A 27,492-nucleotide genomic window follows, 5' to 3' on the forward strand; every position below is an offset into this window, starting at 1 on the left:
GTATAAAGGGAAAACTACATCTATGGTGACCAACATATAGTCAGACTGCCATGCCACACCTTCTAGTAATCTGAGAAAATCTCCTGAGTCTTGTATATAAGAATTCAAATCTTTTACCATTGGTGCCAAAAAATAATCCACATATTTGGACACCCCTTCATATAACGATCCACAACTCGAGATGATTGGTCTCCCTGGTGTTTTTTTCAGGGTCTTGTGAATCTTGGGTAAAAAATATATAGTCGAAATAATCAGATTCTCCTTCATCATGAATGTTTTTTCATCAAAGCTTATCAGCCCATCTGAGTACCATTTTTCCAATCTCACATTCAGATCCGATTCCAACTCATTCATAGGGTTCCTTGTTAACTTACAATAATTAGACTCTGTATTCAACTGACTGAATGCCTCAGCAACATAATCTTCCCTCCCCCAGATTACTATATTACCTCCGTTGTCCGCCAGTTTGATTATTATAGATTGATTTTCCATCAGATCTTTAAGTGCATTTCGTTGAATTTTGGTCAGATTTTCTCTATTTCCATTCCTATGCCACTGTATCTTTTCCAAATCATTGAGGACTATATAATGGAACACATCGATTTTATTACCCAGTGACAGGAATGGGCAAAACTTTGATTTAGGTTTGAACTTAGTATATTCCTTTCGTCCTGTATCTATTCCTAAAGTGGATAATATTTGCATTTCCGTCACTTGATCATCATCCAAATCATGAGTCAAATCGTACAATGTTTTAACATCAGAACTTTGTTCTGTTGTCAATTTCGAATCATACAACATCTGGAACTCTTTTGATGCTCTATTAGGTCCCATTGTAGAAAAGTATTTGGCCAATTTCAATTTACAGACAAATTTTTATATGTCAATTCTAGTTTGTACAAAGTCCTGGTGTTTTTATATATATATATATATATATATATATATATATATATATATATATACACATCCATGCAGAGTTCGGCGTGCTCAGTTGCTCCTAAACGTCGGGAGTGCCAGGAATAGGGCGCGCACCACCACACCTAAACTGCACACAATCTTCGTGAAAACTCACAGCAAAGAAACGGCACATCACATAGTCTCTGGAACCAAAGATTTAATACACGAAATAAAAACGAAACGCTTCGTTTTTCTTTCGTGTATTAAATCCTTGGTTCCAGAGACTTTGTGGTGTGCTGTTTCTTTGCTGTGAGTTTTCACGAAGACTGTGTGCATATATATATATATATATATATATATATATATCCTGCAGCTCTTCCGACTTCATCCACCTAACGAGGCGATGCACGGCAGCGGGCGCAGGACCCACAAAATATGTACAATAAACCATTCTGTATCTCATATTATAAGGGCTTAACCTATTGAGACATTTCAGCCAACAAATTACATTGCTTTATCTTATGAACTTACTATTATTCTGCATATATACTGGATTGATCAATATATTAAAATAAATCCCTTTAATTATAATTATTGATTCCTGGTCCTTATTGTGGAGTCGCATTTGCTTTGCGAGGTGGAAATGCGTTTCTAATTTTCCTCTCTCTTGCAGCTCTTCAAGTCAACTAACAAAGGTCCACATGACAGATGGGGAAATATCTTTGATGATTTTAAAAAAAGATGATGTGTAAGTACCAACGTGCCATCAGCAGAGGGCGCAAGTGGTTCTCTATGTGCTGAAGAGCCTAATGAATGAGCAGGACATACCAAGCCTAGAAGTACTAAATGAGAAATGAAACACACAAAGAAATGTTCCATGATCAGTGCTTTAATGGGCAGGTACTGTCCAGTACTAAGTACATGCACTTCTTCAGTTTGTATGGGAGAGTACCTGCACTTTTCAGCACTGCAGCAATACATTTAATGGGAGAGTATCAGCGCTTCTTAGGAGCAAACAGGTACTCTAAACAGAAAGTACCTGCACTTCTATATCTCCGTTTAAAGCACTATCCATGATGTCAGCAGTGGAAGGGTACCACGCATTAAATCAAAACCAGTGGTTAAGAAGAAATATTGAAGGGGTGGAACAAACACAAGAGTAGGAAGGAACTCTATCCAAAAAAGATCAAGGAGCTGAGATAGACAAGAAAACCATCCAATAGTGAGCAAGGTCCGACCCAAAGCTCAATTTCTGAGGTATTGTATGCAACGCCTCCTGCAGCAGACAACTGTTCGGTATTGAGACAGGTAGAAGGAGTGCTTCATTTCGGCAGACTTTTGTAATAGTCCATGTTTGTGTGACTGCCATCCTGTCCATCGGTCCAACCATGAACGATGCAGACAAGTCCCAGGTGTCTGTCTCTAATGACTCCGAGAGACTATGGGCCAAATGTATCAAACAATCATCCGTTTGCGATCACATAAATGCGTATTGGTATGTAACAAGGGCAATTTGCGATTCAGTAACTTTTACCGAATTGCAAATTGGATTTACGACTACATACAGATTCGGTATTAGGAAGGGGTGTGTCAAGAGCGTCCCTTCCTAATACCGAATCGCAGAGGAATGTATGATAATTGCAGTTACCACCTATTTCAAGTAGGTGGTAACCCATTTGCAAAGGGGAAGGGTCCACAAAGGACCCCTTCCCCTTTGTGAATGCATGCGAAAACGTTTTTTAAGAGCAGGCAGTGGTCCAATGGACCACTGCCTACTCTTAAAAAATGAAATGAAAACTTTTAAGTTTTAAATGCATCCCGTTTTACTTTAAGGAAAACGGGCTGCATTTAAAAAAAAAAAAAAGATTGTTTTATTGAAAAACAATCATAGACTTGGTGGTCTGCTGAGCCCAGCAGGCCACCATCCCTGTGATTGTAGCCATTCGCAATGGCTTGCAAATTGCGACCTACCTCATGAGTATTGATGAGGTAGGTCCATTTGCGAGCCATTGCGAATCGCAGTATGAAACTCCTGGAGTTTCATTCATTCCAATAGCGATTACCTAATTGTGATTCGCAAAAAATCGCAATTAGGTAATCGGTATTGGATACGACGATACATCTGGCCCTATACCCGTGAAGCTAGAGCGTAGGATCACTCTTATCAGTAAACCCTTTAAAGGAGCAGGGGAAATGTAGAGGGCTCGGATGATCAAAAGGTATATTTATTTTTCCAAACACAAGTTAATCTCCTGACCTTCCTCCTTGGGTTAAGAAAAAACAGCACAATTCCTTCGGGCTCCTTTTCTTTGACGGGCTTAAAACAGTTTTAATAACAAGGAAGTTTCGGCTGGGGGAGTCTGGGAGTAGACTACAGCCCCCCTCCCCCAAAAAAAGACATAGGTCTAGTAATTGTTTTATTTCCGCCTCCTGGCATTACTTTCTTTTCCGAGGTTCTCGCTCACCCCGGCCAGGTCCCCTATATGTAAGGCCACATGCGCCCTGAAGCCCTTGTCCCCGTCCCGGGCCTGGCTTTGACTGCTCCCGCCGCCTGCTTTACAGCTGAGGATATCCCCGCCTTCCGAGGCTTTCTTCCCACCTCCTCGCCCCAAGCTCTCCTCCTCAATGAGTCTCTTTGCCCTCCTCTTCCAGGAACCTTTTCCCTCCCCGAGCCGGTGTCTCCACCTCCTTTTAGTTTGTCCTCCTCCTTTCTGTGCTCTGCATCCACCCCCTCCACTGTCCCCTTCCCTCTCTCCTGTCAGTACCCAAGGTCTTCATCCCTTCCTGTGTCCCACCTCTCCTGGCTCTGGACACTTCCCCTCTCTGAACTCCCCCCATGTGTCCTCTATCCTGCCCCAGACGTATCTGCCTCTTCATCTGTGAATCGGGGCCTCAGCTTGTGCCCCCACTTCTTCCCCACATGTGTCCTTGCGTAACGTAACTGGAGCTCACGTAAAGCGCCCCGATCCCTTCAGTTCGAGTTCGCGCTATAAACAAAACAAACAAAAAACATGCCCCTGGTCCCAAGTCTCTGCATCCTCCGTTATCCGTAAGATGCTCATCACCTCAGCAGCCCCCCCTGGCATGGGACCCCTCAATGTGCCGGTGACCCCGCCTCCAGTGTAACCCTCCCGCCCCGGAGCCACCTCCTCACCCAGGCTCTGCCCCCTCCACTTTCCTAGAAGCCTCCCTCCTACCCCGGGAGCGGGTAGCCCTCCTTCAAGGGGTGCCTTCCTCTGGGTCTCCCACCCCTCCTCCCTGGGTCCGTACCCCTCCCGCAGCTGGGTGCCGCCTCTTCCCGCGCCTCCCGGGGCTCCGCGCTCCTCCTCCCGAGCCCTGCGTCCCTCCTCCTCCCCGGCTCCCAGCGCCTCCTCCCCGCCTCTCGCCGCTGCGCTGTTATTCTCCGGCCCTCTCCGTGCTGCGCGCCGCGGGCTCCCCTCGCTCGCTCCCCGCCGGGGTGCGCTCTGCTGAATGGAGGAGACCCGGGCGGGCCTAGGCCGGTGATGCCGAGGCGGGCACCGAGCAGCGCCTCCCCCGGCGCCGGGCCCCTCTGAAGCCGGAGGCTCCTCTCCACGCACGGGATTTATGGTTCTCCCCGACCCGCAGGAGCACCATGCAGCCTCCGCCGAGAAAGGTGAGCCCTGGGCGGGGGAGGGGTGCACCCCAGAGCGCCCCCGTACAGGCAAATAAATATACCAGGGGTGGAGGGGCGCGATCCCTGAGCCCCCCATGCGTCCTGGCAAAGAGACCCCCCTAAAGAAGGTAGACTGTTTTGGGGTGCATGCATGTTAGGGATCCAGGTCCGTGCTGCATGGGTCTGTGTTTCAGAGGGACCTGGGTCTAGTGTAACTCCGTGGCTTTGTGGAAGATGTCTGCAGTTTTTTGGGCGAGGGTGAGGACCCTGGATCTTGACAGGTCTTGCATCCTCAGTGTGGGTTATTCCATTCTCCGGGGGGGAAGGAGTCCTACCGCTTGGGGTTCAGGTTTTCTCCATGCTGTGGCCGCAGGGGCATTCTGTGAGAAGGGGGTCTGTTTCATCTTCTTCAAAGATTCTGCAGCATGTAGCACAGTGACCCCTAAAACTAGGGTAGCGAACGGGAGCCTGCAGAAGGGGGCGGGGTCACCGGTCCTGCACTTTTAAGGGGTCTTCAAATCACAGTTAATGGACTTTGAAACCTTCGTTTTTGGGATACAGGGATCCCCAAGCATGCTACTCTTAGTTTTCAGGAATTTACATGGATTCTGAAGTCATGTCACAAAGTTTGTAGATTCTGATGTTCACTGATTCTAGCGTTTATAAATTCTGCAGAGTTCAGGTTCTAAAGTTTATGGATTCTGAATCCCCGAAGCTCTTATGGTCTTGGATACAGCACCTTTTTGGGTATTAACGTTTAAGACACTACAGTCTTCACATATATACAGCCTCTGGATGCCAGATTTTACGCAGTCTGCGGCTTTCGGATCTCTGAGCTTTCAGGTACCAGAGCTAAAGTACGCTGCATCGTTCAGCTCCCAGGGTTCAGTGTCTTTGCAATCTTCAGATCTCATGGTTCAGTGTGTCTGTAGCCTCGGATGCTAGAGTTTAGGTATCCTTCAGGTTCTGTGGCCCTGTTTCCGTGGCGCCTGAGGATACTAGTTACAGTGCTCTACAGCCTTCAGATGCTATTCTTCAGGCTCTCTGCAGCCATCAGATGCTAGAGTTCTGTCTGCAGCGTTAGGATGGTAGAGCTGAGGTACTTTGCAACCTTCAGCTGCTAGGGCTCTGTCTGCACCCTTCAGACGCTAGAGGTCCGGCTCTCCACAGCCTTCAGGTCCTGCGGTACAGTTTCTGTGTAACCTTCAGATGCTAGAGTTCAGGCGCTCTGGCCGCCTTCAGATGCTGGAGTTCAGGCGCTCTGGCCGCCTTCAGATGCTGGAGTTCAGGCGCTCTGGCCGCCTTCAGATGCTAGAGTTCAGGCGCTCTGGCCGCCTTCAGATGCTGGAGTTCAGGCGCTCTGGCCGCCTTCAGATGCTGGAGTTCAGGCGCTCTGGCCGCCTTCAGATGCTGGAGTTCAGGCGCTCTGGCCGCCTTCAGATGCTGGAGTTCAGGCGCTCTGGCCGCCTTCAGATGCTGGAGTTCAGGCGCTCTGGCCGCCTTCAGATGCTGGAGTTCAGGCGCTCTGGCCGCCTTCAGATGCTGGAGTTCAGGCGCTCTGGCCGCCTTCAGATGCTGGAGTTCAGGCGCTCTGGCCGCCTTCAGATGCTGGAGTTCAGGCGCTCTGGCCGCCTTCAGATGCTGGAGTTCAGGCGCTCTGGCCGCCTTCAGATGCTGGAGTTCAGGCGCTCTGGCCGCCTTCAGATGCTAGAGTTCAGGCCCTCTGGCCGCCTTCAGATGCTAGAGTTCAGGCCCTCTGGCCGCCTTCAGATGCTAGAGTTCAGGCCCTCTGGCCGCCTTCAGATGCTAGAGTTCAGGCCCTCTGGCCGCCTTCAGATGCTAGAGTTCAGGCCCTCTGGCCGCCTTCAGATGCTAGAGTTCAGGCCCTCTGGCCGCCTTCAGATGCTAGAGTTCAGGCCCTCTGGCCGCCTTCAGATGCTAGAGTTCAGGCCCTCTGGCCGCCTTCAGATGCTAGAGTTCAGGCCCTCTGGCCGCCTTCAGATGCTAGAGTTCAGGCCCTCTGGCCGCCTTCAGGGCCTGTGGTTCAGTTTCTCTGGAGCCTTCAGATACTAGGGTTAAGTTTCTGTGCATCCTTCAGATACTAGGGTTAAGTTTCTGTGCATCCTTCAGATACTAGGGTTAAGTTTCTGTGCATCCTTCAGATACTAGGGTTAAGTTTCTGTGCATCCTTCAGATACTAGAGTTAAGTTTCTGTGCATCCTTCAGATACTAGAGTTTAGACACCGTTGTGCATCCAGGTGTCATGATCCAATGTCTCAACATTCCTCTGATTCAGACGTCCAGGCACTCTGCAGCCTTCAGATCCTGGGGTTAAATCGCAGCCTCCAGTTTAGGACTTGTGCTGCCAGTAGGCTCCATGCCTGCCGGATTCAGCATTCTCTAGATCACAGGACTCGATGACTTGCAGCATTGGTTTATTATAGCTCGGGCCCTGCGGAGGTGTCAGATCCTTACCTCCAGAGAATCTGCAGCATTGAAATCCTCCAGGTGATAGATGCAGAATCATCAACCCCTGTCTTTGGAATGCAGCTAGACTGCTGATCCCATGTGATCATTGAAGCACTCTGGTCTCAAGTTCAGGATGCAGGTAGTCTGAGGCCTTCACATCCCAGATTTTATGGCATCAGCAGCTTCAGACTCTGACGTTTATGGATTCTGCAGCCTTCTATGTTTAGGATACATGGGCTACTCATTGTAGAGATCTAGCGTTCAGGGATTTCTTTTCTGTCAGATCCCGCCCAAGGCTTCACTATTCTCTGCCCTTCAAATCCAGGGCTTGGGAATTCTGTAGCATTTGCATCACCCGGCTTGAGCATTCTTCAGCCAGTGCAAGAGCTCTATGATTTTGCACCATCGAGAACACAGGGATCAGGGATCCGGAGGCCCTGACATCCTATGGTTTTGGAATCATCCTACCTTAAGGATCTAGGCTACAAGGTTTACGTCGCCTTCGGGTTCTAGGTGTTTGGGACTCTTTCTGCTTTCGTTCCTCAGCCCAAATATTTGGAAGCTGTCAGATCCCTGGTTTCAGGGTCCCAGCTCGCCTTCTGATTGTGGGCCTAGTAGATAAGATATTCAGGGGCTGGTGTTTCCATGGATTCGGAAGCCTTTATATCTAGGAGTTTAAGAATTTTGGGTTTGTGGATTCTGCGACCTTTAGGTTCTGGTTTAAGGAGTTTGGTTTCTTCAGATACTAGAGTTTCCCAAATTTGAGGGATCATGAACCCTTGGGTTTCTAAATTCATAAATTCTGCACCCTGTGGAGCCAAGCAGCTGTTCCAGGGCTTTGGGGCTGCTCACACTTTGCACTCTGGAGTTCGATTACTTTGTGGACTTCAGTTTCCAGGCTCAGTTATTCTGCAGCCTTCAAAGCTCAGGGATTCTGCTGCCACTAGACCGGGACACTGTAATTATGTGACAACAAAGGACCGAATTATGCAGCATCATAAGGCACATTATGCGGCATCACATGCCACATTCCATTGCAGTATTTGGCTATTCTGTCATTTTAACACATGTTCATAAAGTCTGGGCATTGGTTGCACCTCTTAAAACAAACTGATGGTGGCCAGTTAACATATGCAAATGGTGTGCCATTGTGCCACACAGTATATGTTTTTTTTGTTTGGATTATACTAACTTTTGATCCATTAGCGCTAGAAACATTTTGTTATTTAAATTGTGGCAGATTATACAGCAGCCAATGGTGGATTACACCACAGACACATAACCACACAATTCCACTTGCCAAGTATTAAATCCAGTCGTCCATGGGTTGCATTGTACCTAGGTCTGTAACCTTGAAATATTGAAAACTGAAGATTCTGCGGACTGTGTCTAATGTCGTATTAAATAATTTGCTACCAAGTGCTCGGGGGTCAGTTGTGACCCCCATTTCACCCCCCCTGTGTATTTTCTTTTTCTGGTGCAAGGGTGGATGTTCTATGACATGACTCAGCATAGTGGCTACACGCGCATCATGTCGCAGGCATCCATCCCTCGGCGTGGTCTCTGGAGGGTTTATGTGTGTGGTAGGTAATTGTTTAGTTGCAGGGGTTAGCAGCACTCACACGTGTGCAGGCGTGTTTTCGAGAGCTGCTCTCCTGCATTGCCAACATGTTTTTACGTTGCCCATGGGCGTTGTGTTTTTTTTTTTTCTTGGGTGTAGCTGATGCTGTTCTGAAAGGGCTGTCCTTTTAACTCCAAGTCCCTGTGTTTAAAAATAGGAGGCTCTCTCTTCATCTGGTGGTTACACGTGCTTGTCTGCATTGCAGCGCCCCTCCCCTCTGCGAGCTGGCTTCGGTGTGCATGGTATCCATCCCACTGGCAGTGAGTGGGAGGAAAGGATCATACAAGGCTGGCTCTGTTGTTTGCATTGAATATACTGCCAAGGTGTGACTTGGCAGGTGTCTTACTGTCACATGCATTACCCAACTCGCAATAAATATGCACATAATTAAACATGGCCGGATGTAACGTTTATCGTCTGGGCAGCCTGTCATTGTAGACAGTCGGTGGATTCATTCTGCATTCATTTCACCTCAAGCCTTAGTAGGACTCCCCGGCAGAGGCAGCAAGTAAGGAAGGGCCAAAAAAAAAAGGGCTTGAGGAAGCAGTAAAGCTGAAGTGAGCGCAGTATGTTTAAAAAAGAATACAGCGGTAGTCCACCAAAACGTAAGATTGTCTCCCTAATTTATTCATTCAAATATGTATATTACGCAGCCAAGAACAGAGAAGGTCTACATGTGCTTTATTTGTAACTAATAAACATTAACAATTATTGGCAAAGCTAGTAGCTTTCGACACAAAAATGCTGAGATACGCACAAACATGAAGACCCCTACACACATGCGATGGCAATTTTGGAGGGGATTTCAATTGAAGGGAACCCATTCCAAGATGGCAGCTGCATGCATAGTGACAACGAGGCCAGTTTTGGTGTACTGATTTTACATGGCTGGCACCCGGTTTAGATTGGTAAATTAAACTAAAGAGTGATTAAGTTGTGTAAAACATAAAAAAAAAAATGCCAGCTGTTAGGTAGCATTTTGTAGCCGAAAAGGGAAACAAACTACTTTTTGGGTGGCCCTGCATGCGGGAATAGGGTCAGAGGAAGGTAAAGAGACCACAAATATGGGTGGGTTATTTGTGTTTAAAAAAGAGAGAGAGGGTTGGCACTGAGAAGGGGAGAGCTGGGGGAAGTTAAAGGGAAAAGCAGCACAATGGGGGAGAGAACAGGAAAACACATTCACCACCATTGACTGCTTACAAAACAAGCATTTGCAACGCAGTGGGTTTCTCATTTGCTCGAGTTAGAGCTATTGACAGTGTAAATTCTTAAGTGGACTTGTCTTACCACATAAATTGAAAATGTACTGTAAAACATTAGTTGACATTAGCGAGTCGATTCAAGTTGACATTAGCAAGCTGATTCAAAGCACCATGGCTGGCGTGAGCTTGAAGGAGAGACACAAAAAGAAAAAGAAGCTTGTTCAAAGTCAAACATATTGGCAGTCGTGCGATTATTCAAGTAACAGGGTCAGTCTGCAAGGCGGTAACAAAACTGACAAACTCTGCACTTACCAGTGATAAGTGATTTTTGAAAGACAAGTCCACGAATGAGTAAAAGTGGTGGGCGTGGTTAAAAGCCCACAATTCTTACAAGGGGTCAAAAGCGCTTGCATGCTCAACCTAAAAAGTAGGTCAGTGAATGCAAGCTAGCTCAGCAGTGGAAGAATAGAAGTCAACCAATCAGAGCACTGAGAGATCTAAAATAGCCATCCAGTGAGAAAGGCAAGTGGTAGCTAACCAACAAAACTTTAATTTAAGTTATTTATGGAGTAGATCTAGGCAAACCCTCCAGCAGGGTGATACCATAATGTTCTGTTGAGAGATGGTAAAGTTTAGGGACATGTTCTTATTGGGTTTAAAACTGTGTCGAACTGTCTCTTGATAAGAAACAGAGACATAAACGTTCCAAGGCAGAGATTGTTTCCCTCTAAAGAGCAGTTACATTTGAGGACTTTTTGCTGCGGAGGGTCATTGCTTCTCAGACCCCTGGATCCTCCTGGGATGCTCAGGAGCTCTGCTAGATGGGGTGGGCTCTGGTCATAAATGGTCCAGTGAACAAAGACACAAAGTTTGAAGCCACTTCTTGCTTGTAAAGGGAACCAGTGGAGAACTATAGAACCTGTGTGATGCGGATGTATTGTTTTGCATCAGTCTGGAGTCAGTGGGAAGGATAGATTGGATTGGTCGCCAGGTTTGATTGTGGAATCCAAGCTAGTTTAACATTTCCAAATCTGATTTGGAAATGAAGAACCTCAGTGCTGCTTCCTTTGTAAAATCCGAAGGGCTTGAGTGTCAGAGTTTCCTTAGCACATGTTGATGGAAATGCGTCGCTTTAGGTATGGTGTTAATGCGTGAGATAAACTCAGCGGGATTAATGATGCATCCCAGCGATGTGAGGGATGGTGCAGGAGCAGTGGAAAAGCTGCTGAGATGTTGTAGGTTTAGGAGAAGTGAGTCCATCCTTTTTGCAGAAAAGGAGAAATTCCGCTCTTTCCTGGTTTTAAGGAAAGGGGAAGTACTTTTCATCTCCGACTGGAGTCGGCAGCGGTAGATTCTTGGGAGGGTGATGATGTGAATATTTTAAGATTTTTTTAGATACAGTTGTGTATCGTCAGTGTATTGATGTATTTTTGTTGCAGTGCCTCCCGTTATGTCCAGGGCCACTGGAATTGTTCGATTCTGCGGCCCTGGCAATTTTCGCATAATTATGGATTTGCAGCATTTGCCACATAATCTATCATCTGACGCATAATCTGCAGGTTAAAAAAATGATTTTAGCGCAAACTCACCAAAAGTTAAAAAAACATATGGCAGGTCGTGTTCCTGAGGTTTCAGTTGCTTAATGTTGTATTTGAGTGTTAAACTGGTACTAATTAAGGTGAACTCTTGTCTCAGACACTCTTACCAGGTGTAAAAAATAAAGTGATGAAATAATCACAGAATGTGTTGTGTTTTGCCACATAATTTACCTTTTTATTGCTGCCTAATTTAGTCAGTCTTGCTGCATAACATGGTCCTCCTCTGCCTCATAATTCCATCGGTCCTGTATATATCCCAGCAGCTACATGCTAATGTTTTTGTTATGCTTTGTGTGCCAAGTTCAGACTGCAGCTTAATAGTACTGTACCTAACTGGGGTTGTGATAACATACCTTGGTGATACTCACCCGCCCCCCAACCCCCCTCTCGGCACCTCAGCACCTTGAGACCCTCACCGGTGAGTAGTGCGCTTTACAAATTCCTGATTGATTGAGTCATTTAATCGACCTTACCTGCTGTTTAGGTTAGGGTGTGGGGGGAATTTGAGTTGGTATCTGGTAGGTTTCTGCAGCACACGAATGTCACCTCCAAAGTTTAAGCACAAAGGCTTCCTGTATGGGCTATTAAGTGGTCGATAGTAAATAGTGGATGCATCCGCTCATAGAACTGTGGGGTGATTTTCATGACGTTGGCCAATTATACTAATGAGGCAGCGTGGGCTTTGGGTTTGAAGCACCTTTGCAGCCTCTCAGACTCAATTTATCTAATCAAATATCCTTGGTCCTAAAAATGGTGATTTCCTATCAAACTAGGGAACCTCTGAGCAAAGAGTCCGTAACAAGTAGCATTTTGTAGGATTTATATTCTTTGGGTTATCAGAGTACTGTAAAAAGAGAATTAATTATAGCTGTCTTGGCGCGACTCCTTTTATCGTCATCAGTAGCATGAAGGGCCGAGGGCACCCTTTTGGGTTTTGAACCCGTGACCTCAGAATTACAATCTGGTTTCTCCAGTCAGACCTCGGAGGACTGAGTCTTGCAACCATTTGTATTTTCTCTGCCCCTAACAAACTCTTTCGAACTCAGTCCAGCCAGTTTAAACATTCCTGCAGTAGATGAGTACATGACCTCGCTGACCTTCAGTTTTTCAGCGCTCATAGGTCAGGCGGCGCTGGCTCTTTCCGCTCTGTCTGTGGTGCGGTTTGAAGCCATAGTCTGTCCTTCCGCTGTAGGCAGGTGCCCGAGTTGGTGCAGTGTTTCCAGGTTTGTGTCACCTGCAGAACATCCTCTGACTCCAGACCATTAACAGTTAAAGTAACATTGGGCTGGACAACACGGCCGCTGCAGTACTGAGACATATTTCAGTTTGGTGTCATTCTGAACTGACTACAAAATTCAGAAGGTTGAGTCCAGAAACGTGATGTTTACTTGCACATTCAGCGCATTTTGCTTTCATTTAGCTGATTTGTAGCCTGGTGATTTTTTTTTTTTTTTTTAAACAACATGCTGCCCAGGAAGGACCCCAGTTTGCACATTTCGATAGAGCTGGTTGGATACCTGAAAGCTAGGGTGCTTCGACGCCATTGTTGTTGTGATCACCATGTTCTTGTGGTAGCGACAGCCCGGCGTGTGTCTCGCCTTTCTTTGACTGACTGTCTGCGCTCAGTGCGCGATCGTTAGTGCATCTTAAGCTATTCCCCCAGAGGAGCACGGCCCGTCGCCGCCAAACAACCCATTGTTGAGAACCAGGGCTGGAAAACACGCCGTCATCACCGCGCGACGCTTTGTTTTGTTTTGGGGGCTCAGGCGGTGCTATTGATGGACATTTATATTTTATTTCTAGCTCCCAGCGGCCCCCTAAGTGTCCGTAGGCGCGAAAGCAACCACACGTTTGCACGGACCCTGCCAATACCTGCATTCAGAGCACTGCATGGAAACTTAATAAACTGCAATGGAAATTAGAGCATGTTTAATTCATGTTTAAAATCCGTTCTTTACAGCCGTCTGTATAATCGCTGTGTACCCTTCTCCGGAAGCCACGAGGCCCGGTTGTGTGTCTGGAAATGTCTGTCGTTACCGAGCAGCCTTTTACGACGCGGTACATACATCGCAACGCACATAATACAACACGTTGACCTTTTCAGTGGATTAATATAGGAAGATTTTGTTTTCTATTGTAGTATTTATATAGCGCTTACTATTCTTGCGTTGGGTGCTGAAGCGCTTGCTTACATGGTGAGCTTGCTACATTGTGTAGGGTGTGTGGTTGGAAATGTGTTATCTTTGTTTTGATCCTGTGTGGGAAGTGTTTCCATGTTGAGCGTAAGGACCACCGAGTTGTGGTTATCATTTTATGGGACGCAGCGCTTAGCAGTGTGATGGGTGATAAAGTGAGAGACGGGCACGCGGTTTTTGGTTTACAGTACACTAGTAGCTTTGAGCAGTTCCGCAGGTCTCTTTTTGGAATTTCATATCTTCATGGAGTACTTAGCTGGTTACTCCACTGGGTTGTCCATTCTGAGATGTTTTCTTTAAAGTTTATTGTCCTGAGCAGGCACAGTTCAAAAGGGGAAAATGGTAAAGAGACCTGCTGACATGGAATTTGTTACTATCATCCCAAATATTATTGTCATTGTGAAACACCAAGAAATGGTCTAGTATGTAGCTAGTCGGCGAGAAACGTGGACTTTCACTCTGAAAGTTAGACGACAACTCAGAGGAATTCCACAAATGAGCAGAATCTATGCAGTTTAGCTGCTGGTGCTGTGAGAAGTGTCGCCCAAGAGCGCGCGACCATTCAAGTTGATTTTGCTGCCACTTACGTAGAAAATCTACTTGAATGGTAGCAAATCTTTTTGAATGGCAGTCCTCTGACCACGATTACTTACGAAATCCACTGACTGCCCGAGTTAGAAAATCTCACCAGGGGCGCCAAATCTTTCTCACCAACTAGGATATTGTGGAGCCTCGCAGGAAAAATATTACGCCATGTGGCGATTGGTGGAATTTGGCCAGAACTCCGTGTTAAGAGTAATGTGGAAGGGCCAAAATTTTCGCCAATTCCGCGGGCGGAACAGAACACTATGTCCGGCCCCAGTCGGGACCTGCAGTGGTGGAGTAAATTAGAGTCCTGAGTGGGCCAGCGGCATGTGGCGTATCTCTTCGGTTATTCCACACCTGATCAAATGGTAAGTGGTGGTTTATTGCTGTTCACTAGTGCACGACTGGGTGATGGATATCACCCTTAACCGTTTTGTCTTATGTGAGCGTAAGAGTGTCAAACAGTAAAAGGAAAGTATTAAGCAGCCTTTATGAACTACTATAGGCTTTGACTGCTAAGCATTATGCCATTAGTTTTAATATGGATTAAATATTGTATTGTGGTTGTGTTATACAGCACTTACTACCCCCAACAAGGCACTGGTGTGCTTTACGCTGGGCAGGAGGCTGCTCCAGGTCTCTGAGTTAGTTTTTTGTTTTGGTGTTTGTTGTTGGTTATTAGGATTAGTTTTGAGATTTGCAGCAGCCATTCCATGCCTTTACTTCATTTTCGATGTGGCTGATTACATTTATAGGAAATTAGGTGTGATCTTAGGTGGGCAAGGGGTATGGAAATTTCATGTCTTGGTTAGTAGTATTAATAGGCGAGTACAGGAGATTAGTTATTGTTAGGGTGTGGGAGGTATGACTTTTAAAGGAGAGCTTCTGAGTTTTGAACTAAGGTGTGGGCAATTTGCAGACATAGAATAACATGGATTAAGGCAAACATGCATGTGACTTTAAGTAGGCTCTGCTCGGAAGATGAGGCATGCAGGGGATGAAGAGAAAGGAGAGGTTACTTTGATGGAAATAGTAGAGTCGCAAGTTATAAATCGAGGATGGTTTTTCCTGCAGGGTTTTTAGGAATATTCTGAAGGCTTTCTGTGATAGCGTGCAAAACTGTAGAAGAAAACAACATTGTTTGCACGTGTTAGAATACATCTGTACACATGGGAACCCCAGCGTTCACACAGACCACCATCAACCATGGGTAGATACAGTTAAATATGATTTCTTGTCCCCATAAACCTGTAGAAGGAAGCCAAAAACAGGAATGCTGTATTTAAAGTTTTTGTAGTCAAGATGTTCCTCTTCTTTCCCCCTCATGATCAGAGTGAGATAAAGGATAATGAATTTGGGTAAAAGTAATGCTTCTCAAGGGCGGGTGGCCCGGTTCTGTCTCCAGTCTGAAGCACCCACAACATAGGCACAATCCAGTGTGAGATTCCGCGTCTGGATGTCATTCAGACTTCCCGCGCAGTAATCGGACACAGGAAGTAAAAACCCTGCCTACAAGCTTCTTCACCTGAGCAGTAGAAACTGAAGCCCCACCTTTCACACTTCCCATCTCACAGACCTGTAGTGCTCAGGAACAATAAGTACTCAGCAGCCCCTCCCCCAACGAGGGCGTCATTAAAAAGGGGAGACCTGTCCCCATTCCGTCCCACCCTAAGTGTGTAGTAAGCCAAAAAAATGTAGGAAAATGGCCGCATTTACACTTTGTATTCGTGGCAGGACGTCAGCCTCCACCCCGCACAAAGCTATACATTTTTGTGTTTATTGGGGAAATGATGCAAAGAGTAGAGGTCATATCCAATGCAGCCTTTTGGCACCAATGAGAAGAATCTGTATGCTAGAGTCCTGTTCTATTGTAAAGCACTTTACTGCTGCCTTTGAAATGGTCACTACAGTGGGTCAATTTATTTTACAGCTTCACTCCAGTGTATGGAAGAGATCGAACCGTCCATCAACCCCCCCTTCCCCTTTCCATGTTTCAGTTACCAAGTTACCACACAACATTGATGGTGAGCAGGGTTATGTTTTTCCACCTGCTTAAATGGAGGTAACTCCCCTTCCCACTCTTTATAAGTATTTAAAATGAGAGAACCCCATGTACTCTCTCAGATATATATGTCCTAGTGGTGGTCGCCACTAGGTAGTTATATTTAGGACTAGTTTCTATAGAAAAAACATTTTTTGTTTTGCTAATATATATATATCCTCATCCCCAAAGCCTAAAAACCTTTCCTACAATTCTTATTGCTAAAAACCCTTACCTTTACTAACCCTAAAAACATACTGCTCCTAACCCCACCCACAAACGTTAAAAACCTCTTACCCAAATCTGAACCTTAAAGAACCCTTACTTCTTCTCACCCCTACCTATCCTCAAACCATAAAACTTCATACCCAATCCTGAACCCCAAAAATCACTTACTACCCTCACTAAACCCCAAAACCCCGTACTACACCTCACCCAAACCTCCGCACCGGAAGACCCTTACTGTCTAGACCCTAAACCACCTTACCCCTACTCATCCATGAACCCTAAAAACCCTGTACTATCCCTTACACTGCATCGTAAGGTACCTGAAGATGTCCTGGTGTGCTTCTTCGATGCTTTGCAAAGACTGTGTAGTAAAGGCCGCGTGGTACAGGTAACATACCCCGCTAGGGTTCTTTCTGTGACACGCTCTGCACAGGCTTTGTGGTGGCATCCATCGGTACTGTGCCGGATACAGGGTGATATGAGCACTCTCTGTATCTGACGAGGAAGGATGCTACATTATAAAGCGTCATCCAGGGTGCCATCCACACTGCAGTGGAATTCTGACCAATGTGTTAACAGTTTGTTTGTTTTTGGGGTGTAGTGATTTACATGATGCAGGATACACTGAATTCACGGTACCCTGGTCTGTCTTCCTAGGTGAAAGTTACACAAGAGCTGAAAAATATCCAAGCGGAACAGATGACAAAACTGCAGGCCAAGCACCAGGCGGAATGCGATTTGCTGGAAGACATGAGGTACGGTTACAGAAACCACTGCAAACTTCTGTTTTGGATGTGCTTGTTTTTTGGAAGAACATTTGGTTCACCCAGCTCCGGGAACCACGCTGGAATTTCCTCCCTGGATTTCCTGCATTCGGCTGTTGTAGCGTCGGCACAGCTGGAAAGCATAACTGAAATTAATACAATGCAAACTCTGTCGTTTGTGTTTTGTGGAGCGAATAGAATCAAACCAGCCGCCATTTTTGACATCTGTTTTTATAAGGCCAGCTAAGTTAAAGTAACTCGTTTCAAAGTTAAACGCATTCTGCATGTACACAGGTGTAGCTTTTTTTTTGGTCTGGTGTTTGCTAAGATCTCTTTGATTTTTACATGAAATACATGTATAGTATGCATGTAGGGGCTTTCAGCCAGCCCTCTGCTTCCATTGGTATGTTGTTGTGTCATTTGCATTTTTCTTCCACCCCCTGTTGCACGAGGCAGTGGGTGTACCACCTTCAGCCATTGGCTAACTTCACCGTGAGTGATGGCATTTCACAAGGAGAACATCTGCCCACAAAGTAGTCCAGTCCGTGGCAGAAACTATTACAGCAATGAGAGTTTTTTTTTTTTTTTTTTTTTTTTTTTTCTTTCTTTATATTGTTGATGTCCCTATAGATTCCTCAGTGATGATGTTTTGCAAAGGCTGGCAGTTAAGGCAAGACCTGTTGGCATTGTATGTGCTTGCTGCTTTTGGTTTTAAATGTACAAATATTCACTGCTTTGTAGAGTTTTACTAGGTTTCTGTGACTTGATAGGTGTTTAATTAGGTTTGCGAATACTTGCTTGTGTGGTTTTTTGACCTCTAAGTGTAGTTAGGAAGCTGTGCCTTCTACCATGGAAGGTGGGGCTGTTACGTTGGGTGGTGCGACAGGGATGCATAAAACAAAACCATCGAGTTCATCTGGGGCTGTGTCTGGGCACTCCTGTCTGATGGGCAGTTCTACCTCTGAGTTGCAGGTGTCTGGCAATCCGAACATGGTGGATGAAGTGAAGTAGCCCACTGCCTATAGTCTGGGTTTAGAAACCCTTGTTGGGATTTGGTCTCCATCTTTTTTTTATTTATTTATTTATTTTGTGTGCCTCCTGCAGCCCTGGAAAAAATGCATCACTACATCTGCTTCCTCCCTGCTCTTGATCACCAGCCTTGTCTTGGTGTGTGTATTTTTGTTTCCCCGCCCAGCCATCCCCTGATTTTGTTGATGGTATACTTTTGATTAGTAACTTTCTTATTTTGTTGTCTTCTTGCGCAGTCTTATGTAATAAATGTTCTCTCATTTGGGCTGTTATCTTTCATCTTGTTTGGTGGTGGGGTAGGAACCTGGGTTTGCTAACCGATTCGGATACGTTCTTATTGCATGTTGGAAAATAATGCATCATTTGCCTTCATTTCTGCCTGTTTGACAGAGGGTGATTTGGGTCATGGGAGGTGGGTTGCCGAAGCGATTATTTGTTGAGTGACTCCTCGTACATTTGTTGTTCATGGGAGAAGAGGTGGTGGACCTGGGCCAGGAGGGTAACCATGAGCATCCCGCGCAAAGGATGGTGCTTGACCACAGCGGTGCACTCTTGGGCCTATAATTTTTTTTAGCGCATATGAGTCCTCGGCCACTGAGGCCAGGGGGTATGGTTAGTTTTTACACCAATGTATGTGATGGTGTGTTATATCTGTTTTGAAGTTTCCATCTTATGCTTCACTTATATTAATTTTGTTTGTTTTTATGATTTTTAATGTCTGCTCACTATTTAATGTTGTAGTAATTATCACTCAAAATGGTTTGATGTGTTTTTTTGGCGCCAGCTTCTCTTCTTTCTGTCTTGTGGACTCCGCATGCAGTGTCTGCTTTTTTTTTTTTTTTTCTTTTTCACTTTTTTTGTATGTGTAGTAATTTATCAGTTGGTCACTTTTGCCTTCAGTATGGTTTCTATGTCTACCTTAATCCAGAATAGCATTTTTGTTGAGGTTCAGTTACACGTCTGTTGATACTGAGACAGTCCTTGGTTTCTGCTTATTTTATGCAATATTATTGTTATTGAGTCTGGAATTTGTTGACTGTGGAGAATAGTTGGGGATACCCAGTGAAAGCCTTGTCATTACCCACAAGGATGTAATAGAGGAAGGGCATATACTCTGGAAAGGACGGTCAGCGATGCTGAGGCAGGTTGTAGCTAGTGGTGGTTTTCAGGGGATCCGGTTGTGTTTCAGGACATAGAAGCACCCACGATTGTCTTTTGCCTGGCTAAATTTCCCATAATGCAGAGCGTGACCCCTAACTGAGCTACTCAATGTTGTGCTTGTGCTTGTGGTTGTAGTTGGAGGAATGCATTATTTTTCCAAATTAGTGAAATGTCGCTTGCACTGTTTGTGGCTGGAATCATCCTTCCATCAAGGGGTAATTATTTTAGAACCATTGGTTTGGATAAGTGTGACACTTGCCATTCTAGCGCTCAGACACCAACTGAACCAGAATAGAGTATTCAAATAAGCCTATTCACCATTTTTAGTCATTTTTGTGGCCACTTTCTATGCTTTTAGGGTCACCCGCTGCAGGGTAGTGATTTCAGGATGTCTGTCTTGGCACTAAAGTGATGTCTACTGTACTCCACAGAATCTTCTGCTTCTCCGGCACAATGTCCCCCCTTTATGCGGTGTTATTCTGAATATCAGTGTTCAAAGGTACTCGCAAACCAGGCTGCTTGATGTGAACACGATATGCTCCAATCCTCCGTTAGGGCCCCGCCCGGTGCTGCTTTTGTTAGAATTCTATTTTTGTATAAAGTCTCGTGCTTTCTAGTTATTTGTATGATAATTTATGTGGAATACAAAACATTTGAATTTACGACTTGGAAGACGGCTTTCTGGTCGAGAAACTACAGGGGAAGTCCTCGTGCAAGTGGCTGCCTAGTAGGTCGCTGTTTATTGTAAAAAAAAAAAAAAAAAGCCAGGTGCATGTTTTTGTTTATTTTTGGAATTGCTTGATGTATAACGAATGACCAAAGAAAGGCTGATGAAAGAAATTATCTCTGAACTATCCAACTAAAGTTGAGTGTTGCGCCACTAATACAGCGGTGGGCATAAAATAAACCGCTTCCACCGCTCAACCTTTATAATGATGGTGAGATGCCGCTGACATTGTCTTTTGCGTTGACTAATGCTTTATGAATGAAGCATAAGCAACACTTTAAAAAAAAAATATATATATATGCAATTTTGCAGTCTGCTCGTGATCCTACATGACGTAGAAATGTAGTACGCGTTTCAGCATTCACTGTTATGCATTGTATACATTTATTATGTGGAGAAAAAAATCCGGCGGGGGTGGGCCGCTGATCGCCCAAAGTGGACGTGGCTGCTGGGGAGATGTTCCTGGCTCCGGAAGTGACAGATGCACATTGGCGTGAACAGCTAACACTTGACGCCTTCCAAGGAAGTGAAACAGCTGGGATACAGGGAGACTGCGTTCCTGCACTTTTTGTAGGGACACGCCGCTGCCTCACCCCCCCCAGGATGCACCCTGCGCCAGGATGTCCAGCGAGCAATCTGTTAATATCCCGCAGGTCGCTGGAAGTCGAGCGATGCATTCATTGTTTCTGTTTGGCAGATTAAAGAAAAGCCCTCGGACCCTGTGGTCGCCGAGAGCAATGTGAGGGGCTGTTTCTGTAATTGGAGTAGCCCTGGTATCCTGATTTGGCCACTTATGACTATTAAAAAACTATAAAAAATAGGTGTAATCTTTTGACCTTGTGGCATTAGCTGGGCTTTGTAATTAATTAAAAAGTAATACAATTTTAAGCGTTTTCGGTGGTTGTGCTGCTGCATGTCCGAATTTCGATGATACAGAAAATGCATGGAATGTAGAATTGATGGTCTGGAAACCAGCCCTGTCCGCTTTGTTCATCCTTGACACTTTAGCTAATGTTGTACGACAGCCTTGATCGACTTAAGCTGGGCGTGGGCCCCACATTGTAGGGCTCCTAGCTATGTCTCTGTTGGCGACCTTCACGGCCATGGCAGGAAGAACCTAGTATGGTGGTGAAAAGGCGATTACAAGTGTTGATTAATTTTGAGGGAACATTCCTGAAGGTGTAGTTCAGTTCAGGCCATGATTCTGTTTTGCCTGGATTACTGCCCCTCGCTCTACAGGTCTCTCTTCGCGGTAGATCTACCTGAGGAGCTCCGTACGACCCTGCTGTGACCCCTTCTCAACTCCTAATCTCTGTGGGCTCGGACCCTACACCTTGTTTCATGGTGCTGGTCTCCACCTCTGGTTGCTTGCCTGTCATGTCAGCTGTGAGCTTTTTCCTGATCTGGGCATCAACGTTATTACACTTCTGGACTGTTAAGTACATGAAATAAAAATCAGCTTGTAGCATAGTTTTGGCCCTAGCTCTCTGCTTTACATCCGCCCCATAAGCAAGAAAATAAACCCTCACCCTTCCAACCAAGTGCATCCATCGGGTGGGCTCCTATCCGCCAATGAAAGATGTCCATGGTCTGCAGACATGACAAAGTCTTCCTGTTTCACTCTACACATAAGTGCAAGTTTGTCACAACACAACTGGAGCATCCCGTTCGGACCGCTTACATGTTATAGAATATCACATACGTACTAATGCAGCTACCTCTCCTGTCACCCGTTGACTGTATGCTAGACTATGACCTTGTACAGCGCTCTGCCCCGCTTGGCTAGGTTTGATCTATACATATATACACCCGGTGCTTCCCATATCATGGGCACTAGCGACCCACACTCCACCAGCATACATATCAAGCAGGCTAGACGCTTACTGGGCCACCTGGAAGTGTTCTGGCCTCCCCTCTGGAGTATGCAGTACTGTGTAAGATATAACCTACCCAGCTGCCAAAAAAGAAGAGCATCCTTTGAGACCATTGGGAGGAGGAGTCTCATTAGGAACAGTAAACTCCTTTTAATAGTGCTGAAGAAATATCCCATCACTACAAATTGCACACTGCAGATATCAGTTTGATTTCTGCAAGTGAGCCTTTCAGCCACATTACTCCGTGCAGTCATTTCAAATGTTCCTAGATAAGTTATTTTATTGTAATTTCAGCATTCTGTTAATTCATTTTAGATTATTATTAGAATTCGATAAATTTCACAGTGGTCTACCAATTTTCATGCTGAATTTTTTTTTAATGCAATCCTTAAACCATTTAGAGTCCAGGGTTTCTTATATGTGCTTATGTTACCTACTGTTTATATGTCATTGAATAGTATAGTGCACTGTTTTAAGGTTATTTCACCTGCAGTTAAAATATTTCCCTGCACTATTCTCTAGATCGGTGTTACATTCCGTCGGTGTATGCAAACATTCTACCACCATATGAGAATTCTCCAAAAATGTCATTTGTCCTTGAAATGTAGCTGGGGCCTATTTAAAAAAAAAAAAATATATATGCCCAGTGTATTCTAAAAAGCATCATCTCTACAGCTATGTAAATTGATGAATATTTATATTGAACGCCTGATAAAACTTTATGCCACGTTCCATCCCTCCAAATCTATTTTTGTTCAGAGGTCTCAACTTGTGAGTTACAGTACTTATGTGCATTACAGAAGCTTGAGGCATTTTTGATGCAAGGATTGTTGGTGCCCACTCTGTGTTTGTTTCCATGAAAAAACAGACTGTCCTTACAGAAGTGTTGTGCCGTGACCTCTGTGTTAGTTCTAGAGAGGACATTGCCCTGTGCTCCACCATCAACAGTGCTGAAAACTTATGGCTTCACCCCTCCCCCAGAACACTTCTGTTTCCACAACTTTACATTTTTAGTTACTGTACCGTTCTGCATTCTCAGTATTGTCCTAAAAATAGGATTTGGTGGCTAAACCTTTAGTAACAAAAGAATAGAGAGCCACAGCAATGCTTCATGCATCCCTCCCTCTAGCCTCCTGTTAGCTCCCTTCATTTCAGTCTCTGCCTTTGGCCTGGCCATTGCTCCTGAACCTCACTTTTCCTGTCACTGCGTCCCCAGTGGGACAAAATGCACCCCAGTGTCCCACCACATGGGGCGTCCGGATGACCCCTTGCTCACAGATGGGGAGCTTGGGCCTAATGATGCCAGGTTAACGCCCCAACCCTTCACTTAACTTCTGTGAACATCTGGAGGGGTGTGAGTAATGATGGAGAATGAAGATTGTGCTCATTTTGTTCATGCACTTGAGAGCCATGATCACCTGACACAATCTTTTGATCCAAGGTTTGAGACGTAGCGGGAAGGAAAAGCACCCAATAACTGAGCCGCAGCACCTTCCACAGTGCCTGTTGATGGAACCCGCTGGCATGGCAGACACCCTAGATGATGGTCAAAGTGTGGTCCCACCTAGTTAGTGCGCTACCACCAGAAACTTGTCACAATGGAGTTTGTTAAACATATTAAGGTTTACGCATCTTGAGCCCATGTCGAAAACCTACAGAAACAAAGTAGTACGTGTAGGATTTGGTGTAAGTTCAGAAATGCTGGGGTCATCTAGTGTCTGTGTATGTACAGTATAACGTTTTTTTCCTAAGATTTTGTTTTGTTTTTTTGAAGAAAAAAAATAAACCCTCAAAATCTCGCTTGGTCTTGGGGAGATAAAAGAATCTATGGCAGAGTCCATTCAATAGGGTCTGCAGCGCTCCGGTGTAAGTATCCAAGAAAAGTTCTCCAACGCTTTCCTCAAGGAGTGGTTCTGTTCAGTAATGGCATCTTCACTCCTTACCCAGGCCATTGAGCGAAGGCAACCACATTTTCAGGAACATCTTCAGGCTGCTTCAGAACAGATGCACCTGCCCCTTTCCTTTCACTGTGACTTGATATCTGTAGTTTAGTGACTTTCTTTCTCATGGACAATGCTTTGCTCTGTCACCATCAGTCCCAGGCAGACAGACCTATATGTTTTGTTGATATTGCATTGCTGCAGTTACATTTTCCAGTCCAGTTTCAATGAAAGATGAAGGGTTATGAGAAGTTTGAGTGTCTGCAGTGTTCCTTGGCCTGGATTTTCTCTACAAGAGCTGGCAGAGGGCTGTAGTCTGGACAGGCACACCTTTCATTGGGAAAACAGTCTTTTAATGAATATATTAATACAATTGTTGTAATCGAAATGTCTTTGTGAAGGATTTTTCTGCTTTCAATATGGAAATTTAAAGCTGACGCTGCTCTACTCTTAATTCTTAGCCACAGTTTACCATGCAGGAACAGTTACCGGCTAGATGGTCATCAAATGTCTGTGTGTTGGATGGGGGGGGAGGGTCAGAAATTAAAGACGTTCCTGGCAAGGGGCATCCGGGAAAGTACCATGGAAAGCTTCATCATTAGTGGACCTTCACTGAGCCATTGAACTTCACAAAACATCGCTCTGATAATGTGACATATACACATGGCAGCTTTAGTCTGTTTAGAGTACGTTTCCAACTTTACATACATTTATTAAGAGTTTTAGGACTATTCCTGGAAAGCTATTTCCCTTACAGAGTCTAACATTTTACTTTTCCTCCCATGGATAAACCCCTTTACTATACGCCCACATGAATTTTGGATTCACAGGGTAAGGCCATACCTGGAATAAGTTTGTGAACACCCATAAACCTATTAGAGTTAACCAACTTTTGCTAGCGAGCTCATTTGGAAGTCTCTGCATTGCGAGCAGATTTGGTTAACCCTAAATTCCATAATATTGGTGAAACGTCCATTTTTTGTAATTGCCAACTATGATGACAAGGCCACATTTGGGAATTAGATTATGCTTATTCTGGAATACTTTCTCTCTCTCCCTTAGCAACCTAACTCGGTCTACATCACATGTTCCCCCAAAGAGGAATAAAGGTTGAGCAAGCCACCAGGGTCATGGGGTCGAGACTGCCAACAGTGTAATGCTTTTATTTGCGCCACTGATTTGACACTGCAAGCAAGTTACCACAAAAAGCACATAATATAGCCAAGGCCACTGGAATTATGTGTCATGGGAGCATTACATTGTGTCAGGGTTGGCTAAATTATGAGGTAAGCAAAGGCAAATAATGTGACATAATGTGCCACATATTTTCAGAGTATTACTTCATTATGTTGTAATTTTACACATAGTAATATTCTCTAGGCAAGTATTTCACCTCAGTACTACCAATTTAACAACCATATACAGAAATAAGCAACTCTGAGATGACCAGTGAACCTTGGTGAATGGCCGTCCACTGCGTGCAAATACATGTCGCAGTGTTTTTAGTAATATTTGATTCATTTGAGCTGGAAACTATTTTTCTGTCAAATCTGCAGATTATGCTGCAGATGATGGATTATGTGGCAAATCCATAATTATGTGAAAAAAGCTGCAGCCACAGAATCGCATAATACCAGTAGCCGTGAATCTAGCAAAAGAATACAGAAATCCATACGGAAGCCTGCAGTCACTCCAGGATCTGATATGTATGAAACCCCGAGGTCCACCAGTGTTCACTGAAGCATGCATAGGTCACTTCTTATACTTGGCATGGAGAAGTGTTACCTGAGGTCAGTTCAGGGTGGACCTCTACCAGGCCAGAAGGTTCCAGAAGATGCACAGGCCAAACCGTCCGAGGTTGAAGGCAACTCGTCCACCCAAGATAGGTTTCCTGGAGCAGTTCAAGTTGTCGCGTCCATTTTCCTCTCAGCAAGGATGTTGACTTTGAGATAGCTGAACTCTTCTTCAAATTTTCCGTGGTCTTATCTTCATCAATGCTGTCCTGGTGGTCTGAAGCGTAGGAAGGCTTCAATGCATTGAGCAACTGATGGCCAACCTTGCATGACAAAGCAAGTCATTGAAATGACACATTGCTGTGGCAACAATCGGACAAGTGAGAAAAGGCCACATATTACTGACCCCACCTGTATTCTTGTTAATGAAATCCCAGTAGATTTCCTATTCCAACAAATACCATGTATAACGATGCTTTTGGCATATTTTAGGCCTCGGATGACAGCCAGCTATGAAACAGACCTTTTGCTTACATTCTACGTAGACCGTCTCTGCGTCTGCCCCATACAGCCTTTGGCTCTCTTTGACCAGCCTTTTTCACTCATTGGCTTGAGACTTTGTTAATAACATCTTGTCTAAGCGAAAGGAGTGTTTCTCTCTCACCTGTTCGTATATCACGTGTGAGGGGTGATCTTCGCAAATCCATTGCAGTGCCTGCATGAGGGACTCCTTAACAAGTATAGGCCTTCCTATATGCTCTTCCTGACTTGCTCTCGTCTTTTTAGTTCTGTTTCTCCTGCCTGCTACCCCCTTTGTTCTTCACCACAGCTCCTACCTCTTTCCCGTGTTTGCTTCTGGTTTCAGCTGTCCACTCTGCCCTCCCATCACCTTCCCATTGTACGTTAAAAAAAAATATATATGTTTACCTTTTTTTTCCCCCCTGATATTGAAGGCTCCCCTATTTAGGGTCGAGCGCATAGGTTGTCCCTGTTGTAATCTCTCTTTGGGATTTTAACCACGCCCATGTCACGCCTGTCACTTTCATTGACTCGTGGGCTTGCCTTTTGAAATCCGCTTGATTTCATTAGTGAAAGGCATGCATACGTCATGCCTTTTCCGGCATTTAGTCCTCCTCGAGAGCCCCGGCCAACTACGGAACACATAAGAGGCTCCATGTTTTCAGCCCGGTCTCTGCACTACTTAATCTTTCCATTTTCCACACAGCGCGATTGCGCTGGGATTTACATAGCGTGATGGCGCTCGGTTTTTTGTTTTTCAATTTCAGTGTGATCGTGCTGGGTTTTACATAGTGCGATAGCGGTCTTTTTTCAATTAATGTGGCAAAAAAAGTCCGGTTAGGAGTTTACAGCACTGATAGCTGTAACTCGAGCAAACACGAGACCAGTTGCATTGCAAATACATGTTTTGTTTCTATTACAAAAGAAGAGGGGTCTTCATTATTTCTTTCTTTATATGTCCATAGAAACTGAAGAAAGACCATAACGAAGGCTCCCCAGGATCGTTTTCAATTCCTCTGAGGCCACCAGAATGATGCATGTAATTTTTAGAAAACTTAATTTTCAACAGCTTTGAAAGTTAATTTCGCAGTAAAATCTTAGAACTTGTGTTTTTTTTATTTTTTATTTTTTTATTTTTTTTAGAGTGTGTTGTGAAAGTCAGGCGGATTGAAAAATGACTGCTTTAATTTCTTGTTTAAGTCTCCCATTAGTAAGGTCAAGCAGAAGAGGGTGAGAAACGCCTGAGCCGAACAGGCCAATACATCTTCAACTTGC

The 27,492-nt window shown here is 44.9% G+C and overlaps 1 protein-coding gene across 4 annotated transcripts in view; it reads left to right on the top strand.

Annotated features, from left to right (window-relative positions):
• The first annotated feature begins 4,069 nt into the window (after positions 1 to 4,069).
• The window catches only part of FCHSD2 (FCH and double SH3 domains 2), a 441,879-nt gene continuing 418,456 nt past the window's right edge, over positions 4,070 to 27,492 (top strand). For 2 of the 4 annotated variants that reach the window (XM_069203849.1, XM_069203851.1), the window contains exons 1-2: positions 4,264 to 4,531; positions 17,128 to 17,225. In XM_069203849.1, the coding sequence (XP_069059950.1) occupies positions 4,511 to 4,531; positions 17,128 to 17,225 (119 nt within the window). In that variant the 5' untranslated portion in view covers positions 4,264 to 4,510. Of the gene's footprint in view, positions 4,532 to 17,127; positions 17,226 to 27,492 lie in introns of all 4 variants that reach the window. The other 2 variants (XM_069203852.1, XM_069203850.1) reach the window with 2 other exon arrangements.

Source organism: Pleurodeles waltl, chromosome 8 (genome assembly GCF_031143425.1).
Source record: "Pleurodeles waltl isolate 20211129_DDA chromosome 8, aPleWal1.hap1.20221129, whole genome shotgun sequence".
In the NCBI taxonomy this organism is placed as follows: domain Eukaryota; kingdom Metazoa; phylum Chordata; class Amphibia; order Caudata; family Salamandridae; genus Pleurodeles; species Pleurodeles waltl.